Raw genomic sequence first — 19,821 nt, 5'->3', positions numbered from 1 at the left:
TGGCCGGGATGCACTTCATTTATTTTAAAATGCTATCCTCGGCCGCTCTAAAAATACCATACATCTGGTAGTTTGGCACTCTGCTTACTTTTCTGCTAGGACTGTAGTTCTGCATTCAATCTCCCATCAGTATCATCAGAACAATACTCTCCACATACTTGTACAAGGCTGCTACTTAGTCGAATGCCATGTGTTTAATAAACTTCTTTGGCGTCAGGACTATTTTCTGCAGCCCCAGTGTATATCTTGGGTAAAGGATATATACAAGGGCACACTTTATGTAATCACTGTCATTCATGGACCCCACACCTTGGGAGGGTAACCTACAGGTGATGTCATCGTGATTCCAGCATTGGTCTGTAGCGAAACAGTTTCAATAATACCTTTATGTCATTACAGTCTAATATTTTGTGATGAGCTTTCCAGAGAAGCACAATGCTCTTTGTGAGTCTTGGAAAAGTTCTTATTTTCTTCAAAGTGTCTAAGGATAATGAATAAACCAGCAGGGGCCAGTGCTAAGGTGGGAAGAGAGGCCAAATATCACTCCCACAATGCTGATTAATAGACTTACGTTATCCTCATCTTTTCAAGGCCTCACTCCAGGTTTTACATAATAATGGTTTGACTAACAAAAACATTGCATTCATGCGGTTACACAATGATGGTTAGTTGTCTTCAAAATTTTGAATAGATTTCTAAAACTTCATTTTTAATATTGTGTTTTTTTGTTGTTTTTTTGCACAATTGTGTAAAACAGATTTCAGCTGCATGGTAGCATGCAGTGTTTTTTTTTAAGTAACAAAATATGATGTTATGAACTTTTTGGGATCCGCCTGTCCCTAGTGTTACAGTAAGTTAGGCTCTTTAGACATTGATAGCATGGGCATGTTTCTTGCACAGGGGCTTGTCCTTCTTGGAGTAGAATGGTTGGCCCTCCAAATTCACATGGCAAACCTAGAATAGAAAAATAAGAATGAATTTATCAATTTATTTTGCATGCACTTTCATTTGCTTCAATAATGAAGCTATGTTAAGAGGATATATTGCTATATACTCCCAGAAGATGAAAAAAAGATTGAGCAGAGATTGACAAACTATAAACTGCTAGTGGTACTTGGTGAAAGATTACATAAACTAAGTGGTGTACCTTTTATTTTGAGTTCTACAGCAGAATATGTATTGAGACATTAATACTGATTGGTATCTCCCCTTGCTGCGATATTAGCTACCACTCTGGCATTATAGTGGTCATGATGACAGTAGATGCTCTCCAGCCCTCATGCAAATTCTGATATGGCCATCATTAGTACCAAGGCAGAATCTGCTTTCATCACTAAAGACTATTGGTTTATGTGATGGCTGCATCAGAATTTACAGTAGTCTGTAGAATGCCTACTGCCATCATTCATAGTGCAAAGACACCAGGTTTCATGGTGTGGGGCACCATTAGCTACCATCGCCACTCCCTTCTGGTATTTGTGGAGGTGACATTGACCAGCATTTGATGAGTCCATGACATCATGGAACCAGTCTTATTGTTTTTTTTTTTACTCAATCAAAAGACATAATGTTTCAACAAGGTAGCACCCGCTCAAACACTGCCGGCACTACATAATAGGCTCTTCAAGGTATCCAGCATTTCCCCTGGAGAGTTAAATCACCAGATCTCTCCCCATCAAGAGTGTCTAAGTCTAGATGAGGCGATGTATCTCCCATGCACCGCAGGCAACAACCACCTTGTCTGAACTGCAGGTCCCAGTTGAAAGAGCTTGGAATGAAATACCACAGGAGGATAACCAGCATCTGTATGACTAGTACCATGGCAGAGTGGCAGCCTGGCAGCCAAAGGGCGATGCCACCCAGTTTTAATGTGACCCTGGCTCAACATATACCCTGCTGCAGAACCCAAAATAAGGCTTGGTTGTAAGATCAATAAGCACCACTAGCAGTTTATACTTTGTAAATCTCAGCTCAGTTTCATTAAAGGGGTTATCCATAACAATCTATTTCTATCAAAGCTTGAACCAGCCCTGCACCTCACATAGATCCAGAGATCTCCTCTTTCATTGCTCTACTAGATTTATATAACGTTGACAGCTCAAGAGGAGTGTCTTTTCTGCTGCAGGCCAGGGGGCGTGTCTCAGATCTCCCTATCACAGCTCAGGAGGCAGTTGAGCATGTGCGTCCATCTCAGTGAGCAGGACAAAGATATAAGAAAAAAACAAACAGCAGCTGGCGCTATACAGACACATTTTATTTTATAACTAAGTGGCTATACAAATTTTTTAATTACATGCAATTACAAAAGTTTTCAGTTCCAGGTGCTAGCTTGAAAACTGTAGAATATGTTTCATAGTACATGGTTCATTTTTATTCTCATGATAAGTTGTATCTTTCACTTCGATTTTAAACTATTTTGATATTAAAATATGTTATGCGCTATATAAGTTAAAATTATTATCGCTATTATTAGTGGCACTAAGATATAATTTTGCTTAGTTATTCCAAGGTAAAAGTAAAATAGTAAAACACCCCCTAAAAGAATATGTCCAGTTAAAATTTTGTTTTCAAATGTCCTATTTTAGCATGCTAATTTATTAGACCGAGTGCCTCATTCGGCACCTGAATCATCTAGAGGGAGCTACTCTCCCAATCTCTGGAGGACCCAACATATTCTTGCATTACACAGACAATTTATTGAAATGGACATCATGTCATGCCTCATTTCTTCTGAGGTGGTGCTGGAGTAAAACTGAACACTGACTGCCAAGTTTTCCTGCAGATGATCACTGCATTCTTCCAGAAAATATCTGGAGGGCATGAATCTGAGAGGTTTTAGTACCAATAAATGGCAACATCAATTTTGATACTGGATCGTTTGTGGTGGCAACAAGCTGGCGATCAAGCGACACCCGGCACCCTCGCCGATCAGCTGTATGAAGGGAAGGCATGAGCAGTTTTCGCATGCCTTCTCTCTTCCTAAATGCTGCTGCTATGTCTATGGCAAGCAAAAAGAGAGCAGGGAGACTGCACGCGTCCTCTGTGCATGCCTTCCCTTCCCCCACCGATCTGATATTGATGACCTATCCTGAGGATAGGTCATCAATATTAAAAACCTTGATAACCCCTTTAAGTAATCGTTATAGAAGCTCAACTTTTAAATGAACTTAACTGTTTTCAATTCTGAAATTGAGGCTATGGTTCAAAAATGGTCAGCTAAATGGTGGCAGAGGTACTCACAGCACAGATGAAGCAGGAATCATGCCAAGTGTGTCCAAGGGCCTCAATGAATTTGTCACCTGCTTCAACAGGAAAATCACATCCATGGCATTTTGTACTGAACAAAGCAATATAATCTGAAAAACACAAAGCTATTGTAAGCAAGGATCCCACTGTAATTTGCCTTTGATAAGGTTAATACATGATACACATACGATTCATTAGCAAATGAATATATATATATATATATATATATATATATATATATATACACAATATAGACAAAAGTATTGAGAAACCTACATATTACACCTATATCCCATTCTAAATCCAAAGATATGAATTTGAAATTGGTCCTCCCTCTTCAGCTAAAACAGCATCTACTCCTATGGGAACAATTTCTACAAGATTGGTGTGCTTGGGAATTTTTGCTTATTCATCCAGTAGAGCATTTCTGAGGTCAGACATTGATGTTGGATGAGGAGGCCTGACTCGCAATCTCAGTTCTAGTTCTTCCCAAAGGTGTTCAATTGGGTTGTGGTCAGGACTCCGTGCAGGCCAGTCAAGTTCTTCTACACCAAACTTACTCAACCGTGCCTTTATAACTTTGCTTTGTGCACTGAGGCACAATCATGCTGGGACAGAAATGGACCTTCCCCAAAGTTGACTATTGATATCACTTTATTCACATTAAAATGGAACTCTGTTCATAAACCTGATATGCATGAACAATATTATATCTAAAATCTACATATTTTATGGGTGCTAGTATAGTGCCTTTGATGGTGATGGCACCGAATATAAACAGTTGCCATTTGTGCTTTCTTTACTAATGCGTCATGTGTATACTTTTCTTCAGAGAACTGCCTCTGTCTCACAAAGGGCTCCACATTTAGGTGGCACGAATGACAGATTGTAATGCTATTGTGTTGCTTTATTTACTTCTGCTCACCCGCATGTCTGTCTTTGATTTCTTCACCCAGCCAGACAAGACTTGCACGGTAGATTACCTCTTAGATGCAAAAGTAAAGTAAAGCAAAAAGATCTCTGCAGCGGATGAGCTGTTAAGACTGGTTTCTTACAAAGGACTTCCTTTTAAAGGTCACAAAACTGACAACAGATTGTAAGACACCTAGTGTTGCTACAGTCAAAGTTGTGTGAATCTCTTGTATAGCGCACACTATAATCATGGGAGGTTTAATTTACAAATCAAATAAAAAAAAAAAAAAAAAAAAAGGAAAATCACAGTAAGGTCCCATTTAAATGTCGGATTTGGCAGCTGCAAAATCTGCTGCGTATTCTGCCACAGTTTTTCAATTTCAGCGCTGTGGACTAGTGGTTTTAGCCCCATTGAATGCCGCCATGACTTCTAGTGGTGTCTGTCTAGACACAGGTTGCAGCTTTAAACCACCAGCTCCGTAGCCTCAGAGATTTACTGATTGAGATCTCTTACATATGCCCCTGTATTGGCACACGGTGCCATATGTTGTCCGTAGGGTCCCATTGGGTCATACATTTTGTGTTGCCTATCTATATATGGCCGCATTACTATAGAGGTGAAATAAGGGTATGCCAACACATACCAGTCTAATAGAGGCAAAAAGGACACTCCTGGCTCCCGTTAAGTAAATGGAGCTCTATGGATACATTTGACATATACGCTGGGAGATCTTCACGAGGTATGTGCTAAATGTAGAGCTCTGACACAATGTGCAAATTACAATACAAAAGGATGGGATTTTTAAAACCCCATCCACGTGTAGTGGGAAATAAATTAGTGCCGAAAAACAGGCATGCTGCAGATTTACAAATATACGGCATGTCAATTCTGTTGCAGGTTTGTCGCCAACTTTCCCACTAGATTTAACCCCATCAGTGCATAGAGGGGAAGTCTGCTGTGAACCTGCAGTGAATTTGTAGTGAAATCCACATCCGATTTCTTTGGCTAATAATCTGTCTGACCAAACTAATTCCTAAAACTGGACATACACACAGGATAACAGTCAGCCAAAGCTGCCAGTGATCCCGAATGTCCGGAGATCTCCAGGACGAGGTTGACATGGGGTGTAAGGGAGCAGCTCAATCCCTCTTCCCATAAAAATAAACATGAATGTGTGTAATCTCATATGCTTGGTATTATCACTACAGTCTTTGCATCTGCCTATGCTGGGGAAATATACCATATTTTCAGGGGGAAGTGCATTTTGATAGATGAATCATTCTATGTGGTTTGAAAGTCCCATTTATTATAACATTCATTTACAAGTCTTTAAACAAATGGATTGGGGTTCCTATAAATATTGGCAGTGTCCCTTCTCGTACGTATCGTGTATGCATCTTCATCTGATGAGACAAGATTCTGCTGAAAACCCTAAAAGCTGAATGTATTAATGTAAGTGCTGAATACACAATGCCGTGGCGAAATGGCACATATTTTCAGTAACTCCTTACTTGGTAGTGGGTAGTTTGGAAATTGCTTCTTTTTGTTAGGCTAGTTTCACACTTATGTTTACAGATACAGCAAGTTTTCCGGTTGGGAACAGCCTGTCAGACTCTGCCGGAATGCCGTCCGGCCATATAACCTATAATGGGGTCTGGCGGTGATCCAGCTGAAACCCGACAAATATGCTGAGAATCAGCCAGACAAATACTACTGTGGGCAGTTTCTGGGCCGGAAGGCTGTGCCAGCAGTGTGAAACCAGCTGTGTTGCATTTCATAATGTCTACAATGGTTTTATCTATATAATAAAACTAGAAAAATTGGACGCAACATACAGACTATACATTATCCCCTAATTGGCAATGATACATTCGTTGTATTGGGCAATAAGGTTGGCAGTAGTACTATGCAAAGCATATTAATTCACCTGTAATAACAGGTTAGACTAATTGAGTCTCCTACTAGCTGTGCAAAGATGCAAATCATTGTTTTTCTAATATATTTCTTTTTAATGCAGTAATACTCCCTAGGTGCCTGCTTCTTCTGCCTTACTCTCATCCCAGCCCTACTGAGTTATGTTAAGTCTATAAAGCTTTGGAATCTAATTAGTAGAAATAATTGTGCTCTTCAAAAATTACCTTTCTCACAGTATGGCTCTCCATCCTCCATATGGAAGAGGCTGTTACCAAACGGCTTTCTGCAGGCAGCACAAACAAAGCAGGTGGTGTGCCAGGTCTGCCTCAAGGCATGCATCACTTCCTGGAAAGACAATATGAAAAATTATAGATATAGAGGTAAGATTATTGGTAAGATTATTTTGCAAAATTGCTTCACTTACAACCAACACCCATTTGCTGATGCAAAGTAGCCACTTCACTGGAGGGCACATTAGTCTCCCTATTTAGGTTTTTAGAAGTTACAAAACGAGCAAAGCAAACTATATCTGACTCTTTCTTAATCAACCATGGACCTGAGTGGAAAGAGTTGTGCCCCTTGACAGCTGCTTTGGGACCAGGGTGGACCCCCCCACGTATATGAAATTAATGGCATATACTATACTGTGGATATGACATCAGTTCTGGAGATATGAAAACCTCTTTACAGAATGAGACATCACAGATATACAGTTTCTGTACTTGATGTTGGGTTCCATTGACAACATTTAGTTATTTAAGAAAAACGGAATCTGGATTATTGTGTTATTTTGTGAACTAAACCCATATTTGTCTAAGCATATTTGGGAACAGTGTGGTTTTATCAAGCACATTACAATGAGACATATGTTAAATAGATGTAAAATATATTGCTACCTATATGGCCATCTATTTATGGAGATTTGAAGTCTAATAATCTTTTTAAAGGTGCTTCAGACAGCCATATTCAAGGGGCACTTTATTGCTCATATTACATGTCCAGAACTCTTGCCCTTCTACTGAAGACTCCACCAAAGGCCTCACGCTCACAACCTTACTTGTCATCCATGTGCTATATTCATTTTTTGCAGGTACCACATTGACCCATTCATATGGATTGACATCCATATTTTGTGGATCTGTTGTTTGCAAACTGAACTATGGACACCACCGTATGTCTGAAGCCTTAGATCCTAGTGTGAGCTGTCAGGTTCTGTAGAATGGTGAGAAGTCTGGACATTTATGACCATAATATTGATGCGCCTGTTTTCTAATGGAACCTGAAGATGGTCATACATATTAGATGACAGCCAAACCTGTTTATTGCGCTGAGAGCTGCCAAACATCTTATACATGGAGTGTGTATGGTCTCAAGTTTCCTTGGATTTTCTCTGGGTACGTTGGTTTCCTCCCACATTCTAAAGACATACTGATTGATCGTGAGCTCCACTGGGGCCAGCGAGTGATGTCTGTAAAGTGCTGCAGAATATGACAGCGCTATATGTCTAAATAAGCAAATAAAGACAGTAGTGTTCCTATTCTCTCCCAGTGACAGATGATGGGGGGGCTGGGCATGCAATGTGTCCTAAACTTTGTTTACTTTCCTTTTAATTTTCTTTTTTATTGAATTGAAGCAAAAAAAAAATCAAGTATAAGATTACTTGACAAGACTGATCCTTTGTTATCAAGGGCAATAAGCCACCATTAGAGGTATCTGGCAGCATGTCTCCCTACTGAGAAGACATACACATTCAACTGAGTTCAGCGTACATGTGTATGGGGTGTGGGGGTGCTCTGGAGGAACATATGTTGCCTGGGTTGAATATTCAGTATAAATTTTGTAATCCATTTTGAAAAAGACCATGTAAGATCAGTGCACTGTATTAGAATTCTTTTTTACATATTGTATTAGAATTTCTAACACCAGGTGCATAGAAGGGTAGTAATAAGAGTTTATCTCATTCACCAAGGATGATCAGTGCGCTTTACTCCTAGCTTGAGATCACGTCTAACCTAATACATCGAAATAAATCCATAAGGGAGTCACTGCCAAGAGTTGGCTCCCAAATATTTAAGCCTCCGCTTCAAATGGGCCAGTGAGTAAAGCAAGATAAGGTCAGGCTGCTTTTCTGTTGTTCTGCCAGGTTTCTTCTAATCTTGCTAACGGTGCATTGTGACCTTGTCATGTACTGTTGGGCCTATTCACAGTTTAGGAGTGTTATCTGGACAGTCTGTCTGAAGTTTATGACCTAACACATGGCACTGAGTTCTTTTACAGTAAACTGAAGGAGTTTATTCAAGCAATTTCTCAAAGCAATAAAACACGGCTAAGTGTAATAACCTATGGTAGTGGCGGGCACAGTATACTTCAAAGCTTGTCTGGTATACAACTTCATATAACTATTCCGTAACAAACTTGCTTTTATCTTTTTTCCTCTTACTGACCTCACAGACATATTGTTATGATCAATGTGAGATAGGGGACTTATCTGGTTTTATGGCTATTTATCTCCTTGTGACCATCAATATTTAAAAGGTTATTCCCAAAGTCCAATAGGTGCGGGTGTCCAATAAGTGTTTCATGTCTATTTTCCTCGTTGTGACTATCAATTTTTTATTTCAGCCTTGAATACATATACTGTATATTTTGGTAACCAGTAAGATATATTCTCACAAGGGAGATTTGCTATATAAATTTCTGCAAAAAATCTGTTTATGGAGTCTCTGCAGGACGCTCTATACGTATAAATTCACAACTATGTGTTTGCTTTATGGAATAACACCAATTCACTTTACTAAGCAACTAACCAATGAATACAGCTTGAAATCTTAACAATGACCCATAACAATGGTCTCCAACCAGTGGCTCTCAGCATGATATGCTGTGAACTGTAGGTTGGAGACCACTGACCTCCAAAGTTTTCTTTAAGGCCTCTTTCACACGGGCGTCATGTTTTTTGCCCGGATAAGAGGCGGGTGCGTTGCGGGAAAATGCGCGATTTTTCTGCGCGAGTGCAAAACATTGTCATGCGTTTTGCACTCGCGTGAGAAAAATCGCGCATGTTTGGTACCCAAACCCGAACTTCTTCACAGAAGTTCGGGCTTGGGATTGATGTTCTGAAGATTGTATTATTTTCCCTTATAACATGGTTATAAGGGAAAATAATAGCATTCTGACTACAGAATGCTTTGTATAATAGTGCTGGAAGGGTTAAAAATAATAAAAAAGTTAACTCACCTTCTCCTCTTGTTCGCGCAGATGCCACTCTGTTCTTTAGCTGTGGACTGAATGACCTGAGGTGACGTCAGATCACATGCTCCAATCACATGGTCCATCACCATGGTGATGGAGCATGTGATCTGACGTCATCAAAGGTCCTTTAGCCCACAGATAAAGAACAGACCGGCATCTGCGCTAACAAGAGGAGAAGGTGAGTTAACTTTTTTATTATTTTTAACCCTTCCAGCACTATTATACAAAGCATTCTGTATTCAGAATGCTATTATTTTCCCTTATAACCATGTTATAAGGGAAAATAATACAGTGAATAGACTGTCACCTAGAACCCATGCGTGAAAATCGCACCGCATCCGCACTTGCTTGCGGATGCATGCGATTTTCACGCAACCCCATTCATTTCTATAGGGCCTGCGTTACGTGAAAAACGCACAAAGAGGAGCATGCTGCGATTTTCACGCAACGCACAAGTGATGCGTGAAAATCACCGCTCGTGTGCACAGTCTCATAGAAATGAATGGGTCAGGATTCAGTGCGGGTGCAATGCGTTCACCGCACGCATCGCACCCGCACGGAAAACTCGCCCGTGTGAAAGGGGCCTAACTTCTAAATTTATTTTTCCCCACCCCACATAGACCTTTGTTTTGCTTATGATTTTTGTTTCTATTAACTATGTCCTCAATGTTGGAGCTACACCTATTACAGCCTTCTACTTCACATGGGCCGGTCTCTCTTTCTTATTTGTTATGTATCTGTATATTTACTCTAAAAAGGAGTTACCAAAATATCAGTTCATTATGCAATGCATAAGCACTGGGTAGACTGAAGAGTGCCTCAATAGAAAGACTTGATCAGGTCTTCAGTAGCGTAGGTAAGAACTTCTAACTTCTCATTTTAGTGATTGGAGTCCTAGCACTTGGATTGAGATTTGGTGGTGGGGATCTATGTCATACTAGATATTCAATGAAGGCGTAAACAGATTCTTAGTTTTAAGGTATACCAACTCCTGCCACCTTTCTATTTTGTTAAGAGACTTACCCCCATAATTTTAGTATTGCAGCGGGCACAGGTGGGAGCAAAGAACTGCTCATAGCATCGTTCACAGTAGACATTCTTCTGCTCCTCAACAAAGCTCACATCAGCTAGGGAAGTCTTGCAGTATGCACAGTTAAATTCCTCTGGATGCCATGATCGACCCATGGCCACTAAAAAGGGACCCCTGTGTAGTAAATGGATGCAAAATATTTTCTCATTAACTCATTTTATTATATAACAAAACATTTTTAAAAAATGCATGCCTTCTTCGACCACTGCAATTTGTGATGTATGCAAAAGTATACAGGTTCAGCTTATCCTTAAACCAGCTTGGATATGCTTCTTCAATAGCTTTCGGTACGATCTGGAGAGTGGACTGAGTATATATTTCTCTGCAAATGACTTGACATGCTTACCTGATGATGCTGTTGCAGTGTCCACAAAGAGGGGTCCTGCTGCTTGCTGGAAATCTTTCAGCACGCTGAATCAGTCCCCTTGGTACTTGTGATGGTGGTTGGTTAGCAGGCTGAGGAGTATAGCTTGAAGTGGTGATTGGAGTAGGTGGAGGAGGTGCTGCTTTTGGCAGGATCTGTTTAGAAACGGTGGTCGTAGATTTTCCAGGGGCAAATTTTTGATTAAAGGCTTCATCAGTTATCCATGGAGGGCGATTGGCTGGCTCTTGTTGGGGTGCTGAGTAAGTAGTGGCAGGTGATGGTGCAAAGCCTGGAGAAGGACCTGAAATGTAAGGTGAAGAGCATGTCACCATGTAAACTCAGCATAATAATTATCTTGTAGTTTACTATATGGTGCAATACAAATGATGAATATTAGGCTTTTTCTTGTCATCTCACATCCCACAAATTGCTTACATTTAACCTTTCCTTCTGTCAAAGAGAATAAAAGAGTGTCGGGATTTTGTCTTTCTATTGACTGGGAGTTTTCCCTTCCACGACCAATGCTGCAGCTTGTGTGGCGACCACTGAATGTGCTGCCACACCTTCAAGTTTTTTTATGCAGTTTTGAAGCCAAAACCAGGAGTGGATTGAAAAAAGAGAAGTATTATCTGTATGTAATACTTTCTCTCCTTTTGTGATCCACCTGCTTCAAAAACTGCATGAAAAAGCCTGAACGTGTGGCAGCACCCTTACGTTTCTTTCCTTTTCCTACTGACCTGAATTGTCACTATAAGCAGTCACTATAAGTCACTATAAGCAATGACATCCCATGACACCAATCCCATAGTTGTACTATTGAATAAATAGGCGTTTTACATTATAGTCATGCTCTTTACATGAAGTTCTCTGCATGTTGTTACTTATCTCCAAATATCTTAAGCCAAAAGCAGGAAAAGGCAAAACACGGAGAATGGAGAATTCTCAGGTGCCCAGACATGTTCTCTGGCTACTTTATTGCTACAACAAGCTAATTCCTCTAGTTAAAGGTATATGATCTCACACTACAGTAATATTAATTGAGGTACACAATGGATATCAGAAATGGCTAAATAAATTAACCTATGTACATTTTTTTCATATGATTTAATACACTTAAAGGGAATATGACACGCTGAACATAGTGTCTGATCTGCAGACGGCGTGTTATAAAGCAGGAAGAACTGAGCAGATGAATATATAGTTTTATGGGAAAAGTAAAACTTGTATTTTATTCATTACATCCCTGCCTATGCTTATGGGTTCCAATAGGCTTAGGCCTCTTGCACACAAACTTTATTTTTTTCCGTTTACATTCCGTATACAAAGCATATACGGATCCATTAATTTCATAATGCCTTCCGTTTCCGTATTTCCATTTTTCCATTCCGCTCAAAAATAGAACATGTCTTATTATTGTCCGCATAACAGACAAGAATAGTACTGTTCTATCAGGGGTCAGCTGTTCCATTCCGCAAAAAAACAAAATGCACACGGACGTCATCCGTATTTTTTGCAGATCCGTTTTTTGAAAAAGCCATACGGTTGTGTGCAGGAGGCCTTATGAGGGAGGTGATTGGTGACTGTGCATACAGAGATAGCTGTCAGTCAGTAAATAGGACTACCCTTCTGGAATTGACATTTTAAGATGTCTGCCGATAAGACTACACATACAGTGTGGCCCATTTCCTTTAAAGTGGTTGTTTCACAATGACAACTCGTCAACTCCCGTCTATATGTCCTATTAAGGCATAGGGACACCCTGTGCTTGCGAGTCGAGACCATCCTCTATGGACCAGAGCAGAGAGCTCCTCTGTATTACATGTCTGTCTGATCATAGCAATAGCCAATTGATGGAATTGGCGGTTGTCCAGCAAGCTGCTGAAAGTGTTACAATCTCTTTAGGTTGAATCTCCACAGGGAGGCCACAACATGCAGTAGCTCGCCCAAGCGGTTAATGGCTATATGGATTTGATGGTAATACCTATATTAACCTGCCAATTCATGCTCCAATTAGCTGACGTTGGTAGCCGGGTTTGATGTTGCCCCATGAAGACTCAGCCTTAGGCCACTTTCACAAGGTCAGTATTTGGTCAGTATTTTGCATTTGTAAGCCAAAACCAGGAGTGGAACCTACAGAGAAAAAGTTTAATGGAGAGATTTGTGCCTATTTTGTTTTTGGACCCACTCCTGGTTTTAGCTTACAAATACTGATGCAAAATACTGACCAAATACTGATCGCCGGAAAGTGGCCAAAGGCACATTGACTTCTTGGAAATCTGAGATTGTGGTACATGACAGCTCATGATGCCCATTGCCTGGCACATGGTAACTTTTTCTGTAATTATGATAATGAAACTTTGGTTTATTTAGAAGAAAAGAGACTTGGCCCCTTGTTCACATGGAAAGGGAATGATTTTTATCTCTGTGTAGTGTTACTGCCATTTATCTAACGAGAAGAGTGGTAGTAAAGAATTTCAGGAGCAACCTGACATTGTTCAGTAGCTGTAAAAGAGAGCACTGGCGGTATGCCAGTCTTACTAAACATTATGGGGGGTCATTTATCAAACTGGTGCAAAGTAGAACTGGCTTAGCTGCCCATAGCAACCAATCAGATTCCGACTTTCATTTTTCAGAGATTCTTTGGAAAATGAAAGGTGGAATCTGATTGGTTGCAATTTTCCTTTACACCAGTTTAATAAATCTCCCCCTATGTGCCTAATTGTTTCATTGTTAATTTGAAAGTAATGGATGGTCTGGATGTAATTATTTATATCTACCAACTAAATAGTAAGATGATTCATTTTCAATATAGGCGCCTCAGAGACAACCCCTTTCAGATTGAGCTGTCCTGCTGATCAGATGATTTTGCTGGTTTGAAGTAGCTTTCACCTGATTACAGAGCAGATGCTACAGGGTTAAATGTAGTTTTGCATTACACCCATATAGACGAGTAGCCGGAGTAGGAGCCACTTTTAGGCTTTTTTTACACAAGCGATACGGATTGTATCAGGATCTGTTAAGCAAAAAAAAAACGTATGGTTTTACACGCAAGTTCAGTCAGTCTTGTTTGCAATTGCGTTCAGTGTTTCAGTTTTATCCGAGTGGGTGCAGTCAATTTTGGATGCGTTTTTCAAAAAACCAGAAGAATAATAATCTTTATACCCTACCAACCATTAGTGAAAAACACATTGCATCCGGAGGTAATGCATTTTTCACGCAAGCCGCATTCACTTCTATGGAACCAGAGCAGCGTGAAAAATGCAGAATATAGAACATGCTGCAATTTTTGGGGAACGCAGAAATGATGCGTTAAAAAAGGCCCAGTAAAATAAATGGGTCAGGGTTCAGTCTGGATACTATGAATTTGCTTCCCGTATCTCACACGGACGGAAAACTCGCTTGTGTGAAAGAGGCCTTAAGGTAGCCATTAGTCTTGAGTGAATCATGCTTTGGATCATTGATCCGAAGCCGATTTGTTAAAAAACTTTGATTTGAATGCTGTATCCGTACAGCATTAAAATGTATTGGCTCCATGATACCAAATCCGACTTCCGATTCCTAATTTTAAATGTGTTTAAAGATGCAGAAACGAATACCGAATTAATTCACCGAAGTCTTGCGCGACTTCGGGTGAAACAACGTTTGGCTCCATGGAGCCAATGCATTTTAATGCTTGATGATCCGAAGATCGAAGATTTGCTCAAGAGTAGTGCCCATACATATTAGATTGAAAGATCCTCCAGGTCATCAGTATATGATCAGTGGGGGTCCAACACCCAGGACCCCTGCCGAACAGCTGTTTGAGAAGGGACTGACACTTGCAGTAGCGCTACAGCCTTCTCTCAGCTCACCAAGTACAACCAGGGGTGCACTTAGCCTTTCTGCTGCCTTATGTGAAAACTGAAATGGCGCCCCCCCCCCCTTCCCAATGACAATTTCTTATCCTAACCCCTTCCCTCTGGTGCTGGCTGAGGCGATCCCCTCACCTGGCCTCATTGGTGGTGCACCCCTGAGCAGGGGCGCACCGACAGGGGGGGTCCAACGGGTCCCTCTAGAACCATTCATATATATATATATATTTTTTTTTTATCCCTCATGGCCGCACCGCCAATCGCCACAGGTGGCGCGGCCCTGGTTCTAATTGCGGGCAGTGGGGCAGTAAGAGATGAGCGCTTCCATTGTGAAAGCGCTCATCCTCATATTCATCTTTATTGCCGTCCTCAGGACAGAGATACAGATGGCTGTGCTGCAGCGGGGCAAGGGAGGGAGAGGCGTCTCCCTTCCCTGTTCTTCACTAGTGCCTGCAGCCTATCAGAGGCCGTCTCAGGCGGAGTGATGACGTCATTATCATCATGCCACCTTAGCCGGGCAGCACACAGCAGGGGATGCAGGCCAGAAGAGGCCTGCATCACATGGCTGTCAGCCTCATAAAGGTAAGTATTAGAGTTTTATTTTTTATAGATGGCACATTATAGGGGGCATCTGGTGATACTAGGGCATTTCTTTCTTGCCCATTTTTTTGGGGGGGCACTACGGGGGCATTTCTCACTGGCCCATTTTGGGGGGGCACTATTGGGCATCTGGTGGCATTATAAGGGCATTATTTGGGGGCATTTGGGGGCTCTAAAGGAGCCTTTTTTATTGGCACATTATAGGGGGCACTATGGAATCTGGTGGCACTAAGCCTGCATTTTTTACTGGCACATGGGAGGCACTCTAGGGGAGAGCAGCACTATGGGGCATCTGGTGGCACTAAGAAGGGGCATTTTTAACTGGCACAATATGGGAGCACTATGGGGGAGAGAGAACTATGAGGGCATCTGGTGGCACTATAGGGGCATTATTTGGGGGCAGTGGAGCACTATAGGTGCATCTGGTAGCTCTAAAGGGGTATTTTTTCCACTGGCACATTATAGGGGGCACTATGGCATCTGGCACTAAGGAGGCATTTTTTAATGGCACATGGGAGGCACTATAGGGGAGAGCAGCACTATGGGGCATCTGTTGGTACTAAGAAGGGGCATTTTGAACTGGCACATTATGGGAACACTATGGAGGAGAGAGAACTATGGGGGCATCTGGTGGCACTAAGAAAGGGGATTTTTTGTTGGCATATTATGGGGGCATCTGGTGGCACTAAGAAGGGGGATTTTTTACTGGCACATTATGGGGGCATCTGGTAGCACTATGAAGGTGGATTTTGTACTGACACATTATGGGGGGGCACTAAGAATGAGTATTTTTTTACTGGCATAATATGGGGGGCAGTATGGGTAAGGGGGAAAGGAGCACAATGGAGGCATGTGCTGGGGGCCTTAAGAAGGGCATATTTTATACTGGCACATTATGTGGGAACTATGGGGGAGGGGAGAGAAGCACTATGGGGGCATTTACTGGGACACTATATAGGGGTATTTTATACTGGCATACATTATGGGGACATTAGCTCAACTGCGGGCACTAAGCGGGGATATATTATATTATATTATAAGGAGAATTATTACTACCAAAGGCCATTATGGTGAGCTTTACTACTACTGGGGGGCTATGGGTAACATGATCACTAGTATGGGCATTATGGGGGCATTATTACTACTAAGTGTGCTCTAGCAGGGAGAAATTATAGTTATAGTTTTATAGATTATTGAAGGGGGCACTATCTGTGTGGTACTAATATTTTTCAGGGGACAGTTTCTGCAGTTTAGTATTGGGGAGCACAGCAGGCACAGTATTGGGCGTGGCTGGATGGGGTGTTCAGAAGATTTGAAGATGATGGAAAAGTGGTAAACTAATGTCTGTTTGTCAATCTCTGCAGAGACAGGAAATGGCAAAAAAAATCATCATGGCGGTCTGGTCTGAATGGTGAAGATGAGGAAAGAGAGCATCTACATCAAAGGTGACATCACTGGATGTAAGAGATATGTGGCGCTATCGCTATGTAGGAGAGGAGATGCCCCGGCTCCTCCCCCTGCCATTTTCAGAAGGAGGATTCAGAGCTGGGTGAGGGCGGCCAAGGGGGGCAGCAGGCCACGGGCGGGTGGCGAATGGTGGGGGTAACCACAAGCCTTGAGCAAGATCTGGGGAGGGACAAGAGCGGAGGAGCTTCCTGGCTGTCTATTGTATGATGTGAAGCAGGCAGTGTAGCCAGGACAGGCCCTCCCCTCTCCGTATGATTTGTAAAGCCGGGCCTCCTCCTCCCAGACCTACACACCTTCAATATCGTGCATCTCCTCCTCCACTCCTCTTTTGGTGCCTTCATTTTTATTTGTAGGATGGGCTTAGAAAAATGGGCGGACCCCCCGACACAATTCCGGGGTACTCCCCTGCCCCCGAGTACAACACTGCATATATTTGGTAGCAGCTGAGCTTGGTATGGCTGAACTGTGCCTATGACTAATTAACGTGACGTCACATGCCCTAGGGAAAGCTGTGAGCACCGGTGCCTTCTCAACCAGCTGATCGGCAGGGATCTCTGTTGTCCAACCAGTGGTAGGGGATTGGTGAATATGAGTTATGTTTTTTTGCCAGTTTTGGATTTTCCCTGCTCTATAGTGGTCACAGCCATCTGTGCAGTGATCTATCACAGCCTCACTTGTCACTGTGCAGGACATAAACCGAAGGGACCTTGATCCATGCTATCTGGTCGTCAGTGGTATATGTGTTTGGACCTAGTGATATAGCATTACACAACAGGACATAACATATATAGCATTGCACAACATTAAAAAATGGGAGTGCACCTTTAATCTGCGATTTAGTAGTACCTTATTGAGTCTAGATTTTCATTAAGAAAATTACTGCAAATTTCTATGAAAAAATACAGTGTATAGAGAGTCACATGTGTTTTGAGAAAACTGCAATGAGAAAATGTCGCCTTTGTATCTTTGAGGTTAGTTAGCACATAGCACAGATCAAGAACATGATAAAGCCCCCATTAGTCAGTGTGCTGTGCTGTGGCAGTTATTTGCAGACATGGCTGATGTGCACGGATATATCAGTAAGCAGCCATGTATGCAGCACAGGGATCACGCAATGCTGGTTATTTAAGGTTCTTTCTGCTCCGCCTGTTTTATACGTGTAGAACTTAAAGGGAACCTGTCACCTGGAAAAGACAATTTACACTAATCACAGTACCTTATAAGTATCTCTCATAGTGTGCCCAAAGATGTATTCATATCTTCTTTCTGCGTTGTGCTGTCTGATAAAATCGACTTATAAAACTGTGTTTGGCACCTTTTTGAAGTCGTGCTGAAGTCACGGGGGCAGCAGCCTCCTTGACTCAACCGTCGGATAAGCCCGCCCCTATGCCGCTCATCCGCATATTGATGGACATTTTTCCCTGTAGCCGGGACCGCGCTTTTCTCACCCATGCGTCGCGCGTGTCCTGCCACAGCATGATCCCGGCTACGGCTCCCTTCCTCCCGGTACCAAGTGTTCAGGAAATTGCCGCATTGACAGATCCGGTTAAAAAATGTGAAAAAAATATATAAAATACTGGAGCCGTTTTTCTGGATGACACCAGAGAGACGGATCCGGTATTTCACTGCATTTGTCAGATGGATCCGTAAATAAATGATCTCCGTTTGCATATGGATTTCCGGATCCAGCAGGCAGTTCCAGCGATGTAACTGCCTGCAGGATTCTTCTAACGCTAGTGTGAAAGTACCCTAAAGCTAGGACTACACGGTGACAATAAGGGAACAACTACACTGCAACATGTGTCTTGCAACATTCATGTCGTACCAGTGTCACTCGACATTTTTTGTAATATGGTGTGGCATTTGACAAGCTGCAACCGCAATTCGACAGTTACACAGAAATTCAACTTGAATGGATTTTTTGGGACTGTCGTGTTGCAGTTGCAGAATTTCGCAGTGCAAAGACCATAGACTATCATTACAATAAATGTTGTGTGACATAAATGTTGCACGACACATGTTGCCATGTGGCCCAAACCTAAGACTTTCAAGTCTATACTGGCCCCTTAATTCCCCAGACTTTAACCCAATTGAACATCTGTGGGACACCCCAGGGGTGTCGCTAGGCACCTAGCATTTGGCCCCGAACCTCTAGCCAGCACTTTCTCCATTGGGCCTCTTGCACACGACCATATATACTTTGCGGTCCGCAAAAAATACGATGACATCCGTGTGCATTCTGTATTTTGTGGAACGGAACAGCTGGCCCTTAATAGAACAGTACTATCCTTGTCCGTAATGCGGACAAGAATAGGACATGTTCTGTTTTTTTTGCAGAACGGAAATACGGAAACGGAATGCACACGGGGTACCCATTGAAGTGAATGGTTTCTTATATGGTCCGCAAAAAAAACGGAACGGACATGGAAAGAAAATACGTTTGTGTGCAGGAGGCCTCGCTCTGCATTGAGCCACCAGCTCCGTATGAGTTTACCCAGAGTCACACTGAACATATAATTAGCAGCACCATTTACTGCCTGTCTAAAGTGTAGGTAAATGACCAGCACCGGTGGCTCAGTATGAGGCCTCTTGCACACGAACGTTTATTTTATCCGTTTACGTTCCGTATACGGAACCATTCATTTAAATGAATCTGCAAAAAAAAACGGAAGGTACTCCGTATGCCTTCCGTTTCCGCATTTACATTTTTCCGTTAAAAGATAGAACATGTCCTATTATTGTCCACATAACGGTCGTCTTACCCTGCTCCTAGTTGAGGGCAACCCTGAGGGCTAGTAGGGACTTCAAGGTTCCCGAGTATGAGCCCTCCTACCATCAGGGTCGGCTCATACAGCTAGGAGTCAGGGTCAGAGTTAGGGATATGATAGGAGGTGACCTGCTCCCTGATCTCTGTCCTGGCCTTGCAGCGACTCCATCTTCTGGCATCGCACGGCTTAGGGTTTCCCCCATCCTCATCCGTGACAGAATCTACAATTTTCATAGTCATGAAAATAAAGAAAACTCTTTGAATGAGAAGGTGTGTCCAAACTTTTGGTCTGTACATATATACTGTGAGTGGAGTGCTGTGCATATATACTGTGGGTGAAGGATCTGTGCATATAAA

The 19,821-nt window shown here is 42.1% G+C and overlaps 1 protein-coding gene across 15 annotated transcripts in view; it reads right to left on the bottom strand.

The window, feature by feature from the left end:
* Positions 1-688: 688 nt before the first annotated feature.
* LDB3 (LIM domain binding 3) overlaps positions 689-19,821 on the bottom strand; it is a 205,526-nt gene continuing 186,393 nt past the window's right edge. For all 15 annotated transcript variants that reach the window (XM_044300293.1, XM_044300294.1, XM_044300292.1 and 12 more), the window contains 5 exons: positions 10,762-11,080; positions 10,349-10,529; positions 6,298-6,418; positions 3,241-3,356; positions 689-954 (listed from right to left, as the gene is read on the bottom strand). In XM_044300293.1, the coding sequence (XP_044156228.1) occupies positions 865-954; positions 3,241-3,356; positions 6,298-6,418; positions 10,349-10,529; positions 10,762-11,080 (827 nt within the window). In that variant the 3' untranslated portion in view covers positions 689-864. The remainder of the gene's footprint in view (positions 955-3,240; positions 3,357-6,297; positions 6,419-10,348; positions 10,530-10,761; positions 11,081-19,821) is intronic.

Source organism: Bufo gargarizans, chromosome 6 (genome assembly GCF_014858855.1).
Source record: "Bufo gargarizans isolate SCDJY-AF-19 chromosome 6, ASM1485885v1, whole genome shotgun sequence".
Classification (NCBI taxonomy): Eukaryota; Metazoa; Chordata; class Amphibia; order Anura; family Bufonidae; genus Bufo; species Bufo gargarizans.
Note: the sequence above shows the minus strand (reverse complement) of the source record. Positions and strands in the feature narration are given on the sequence as shown.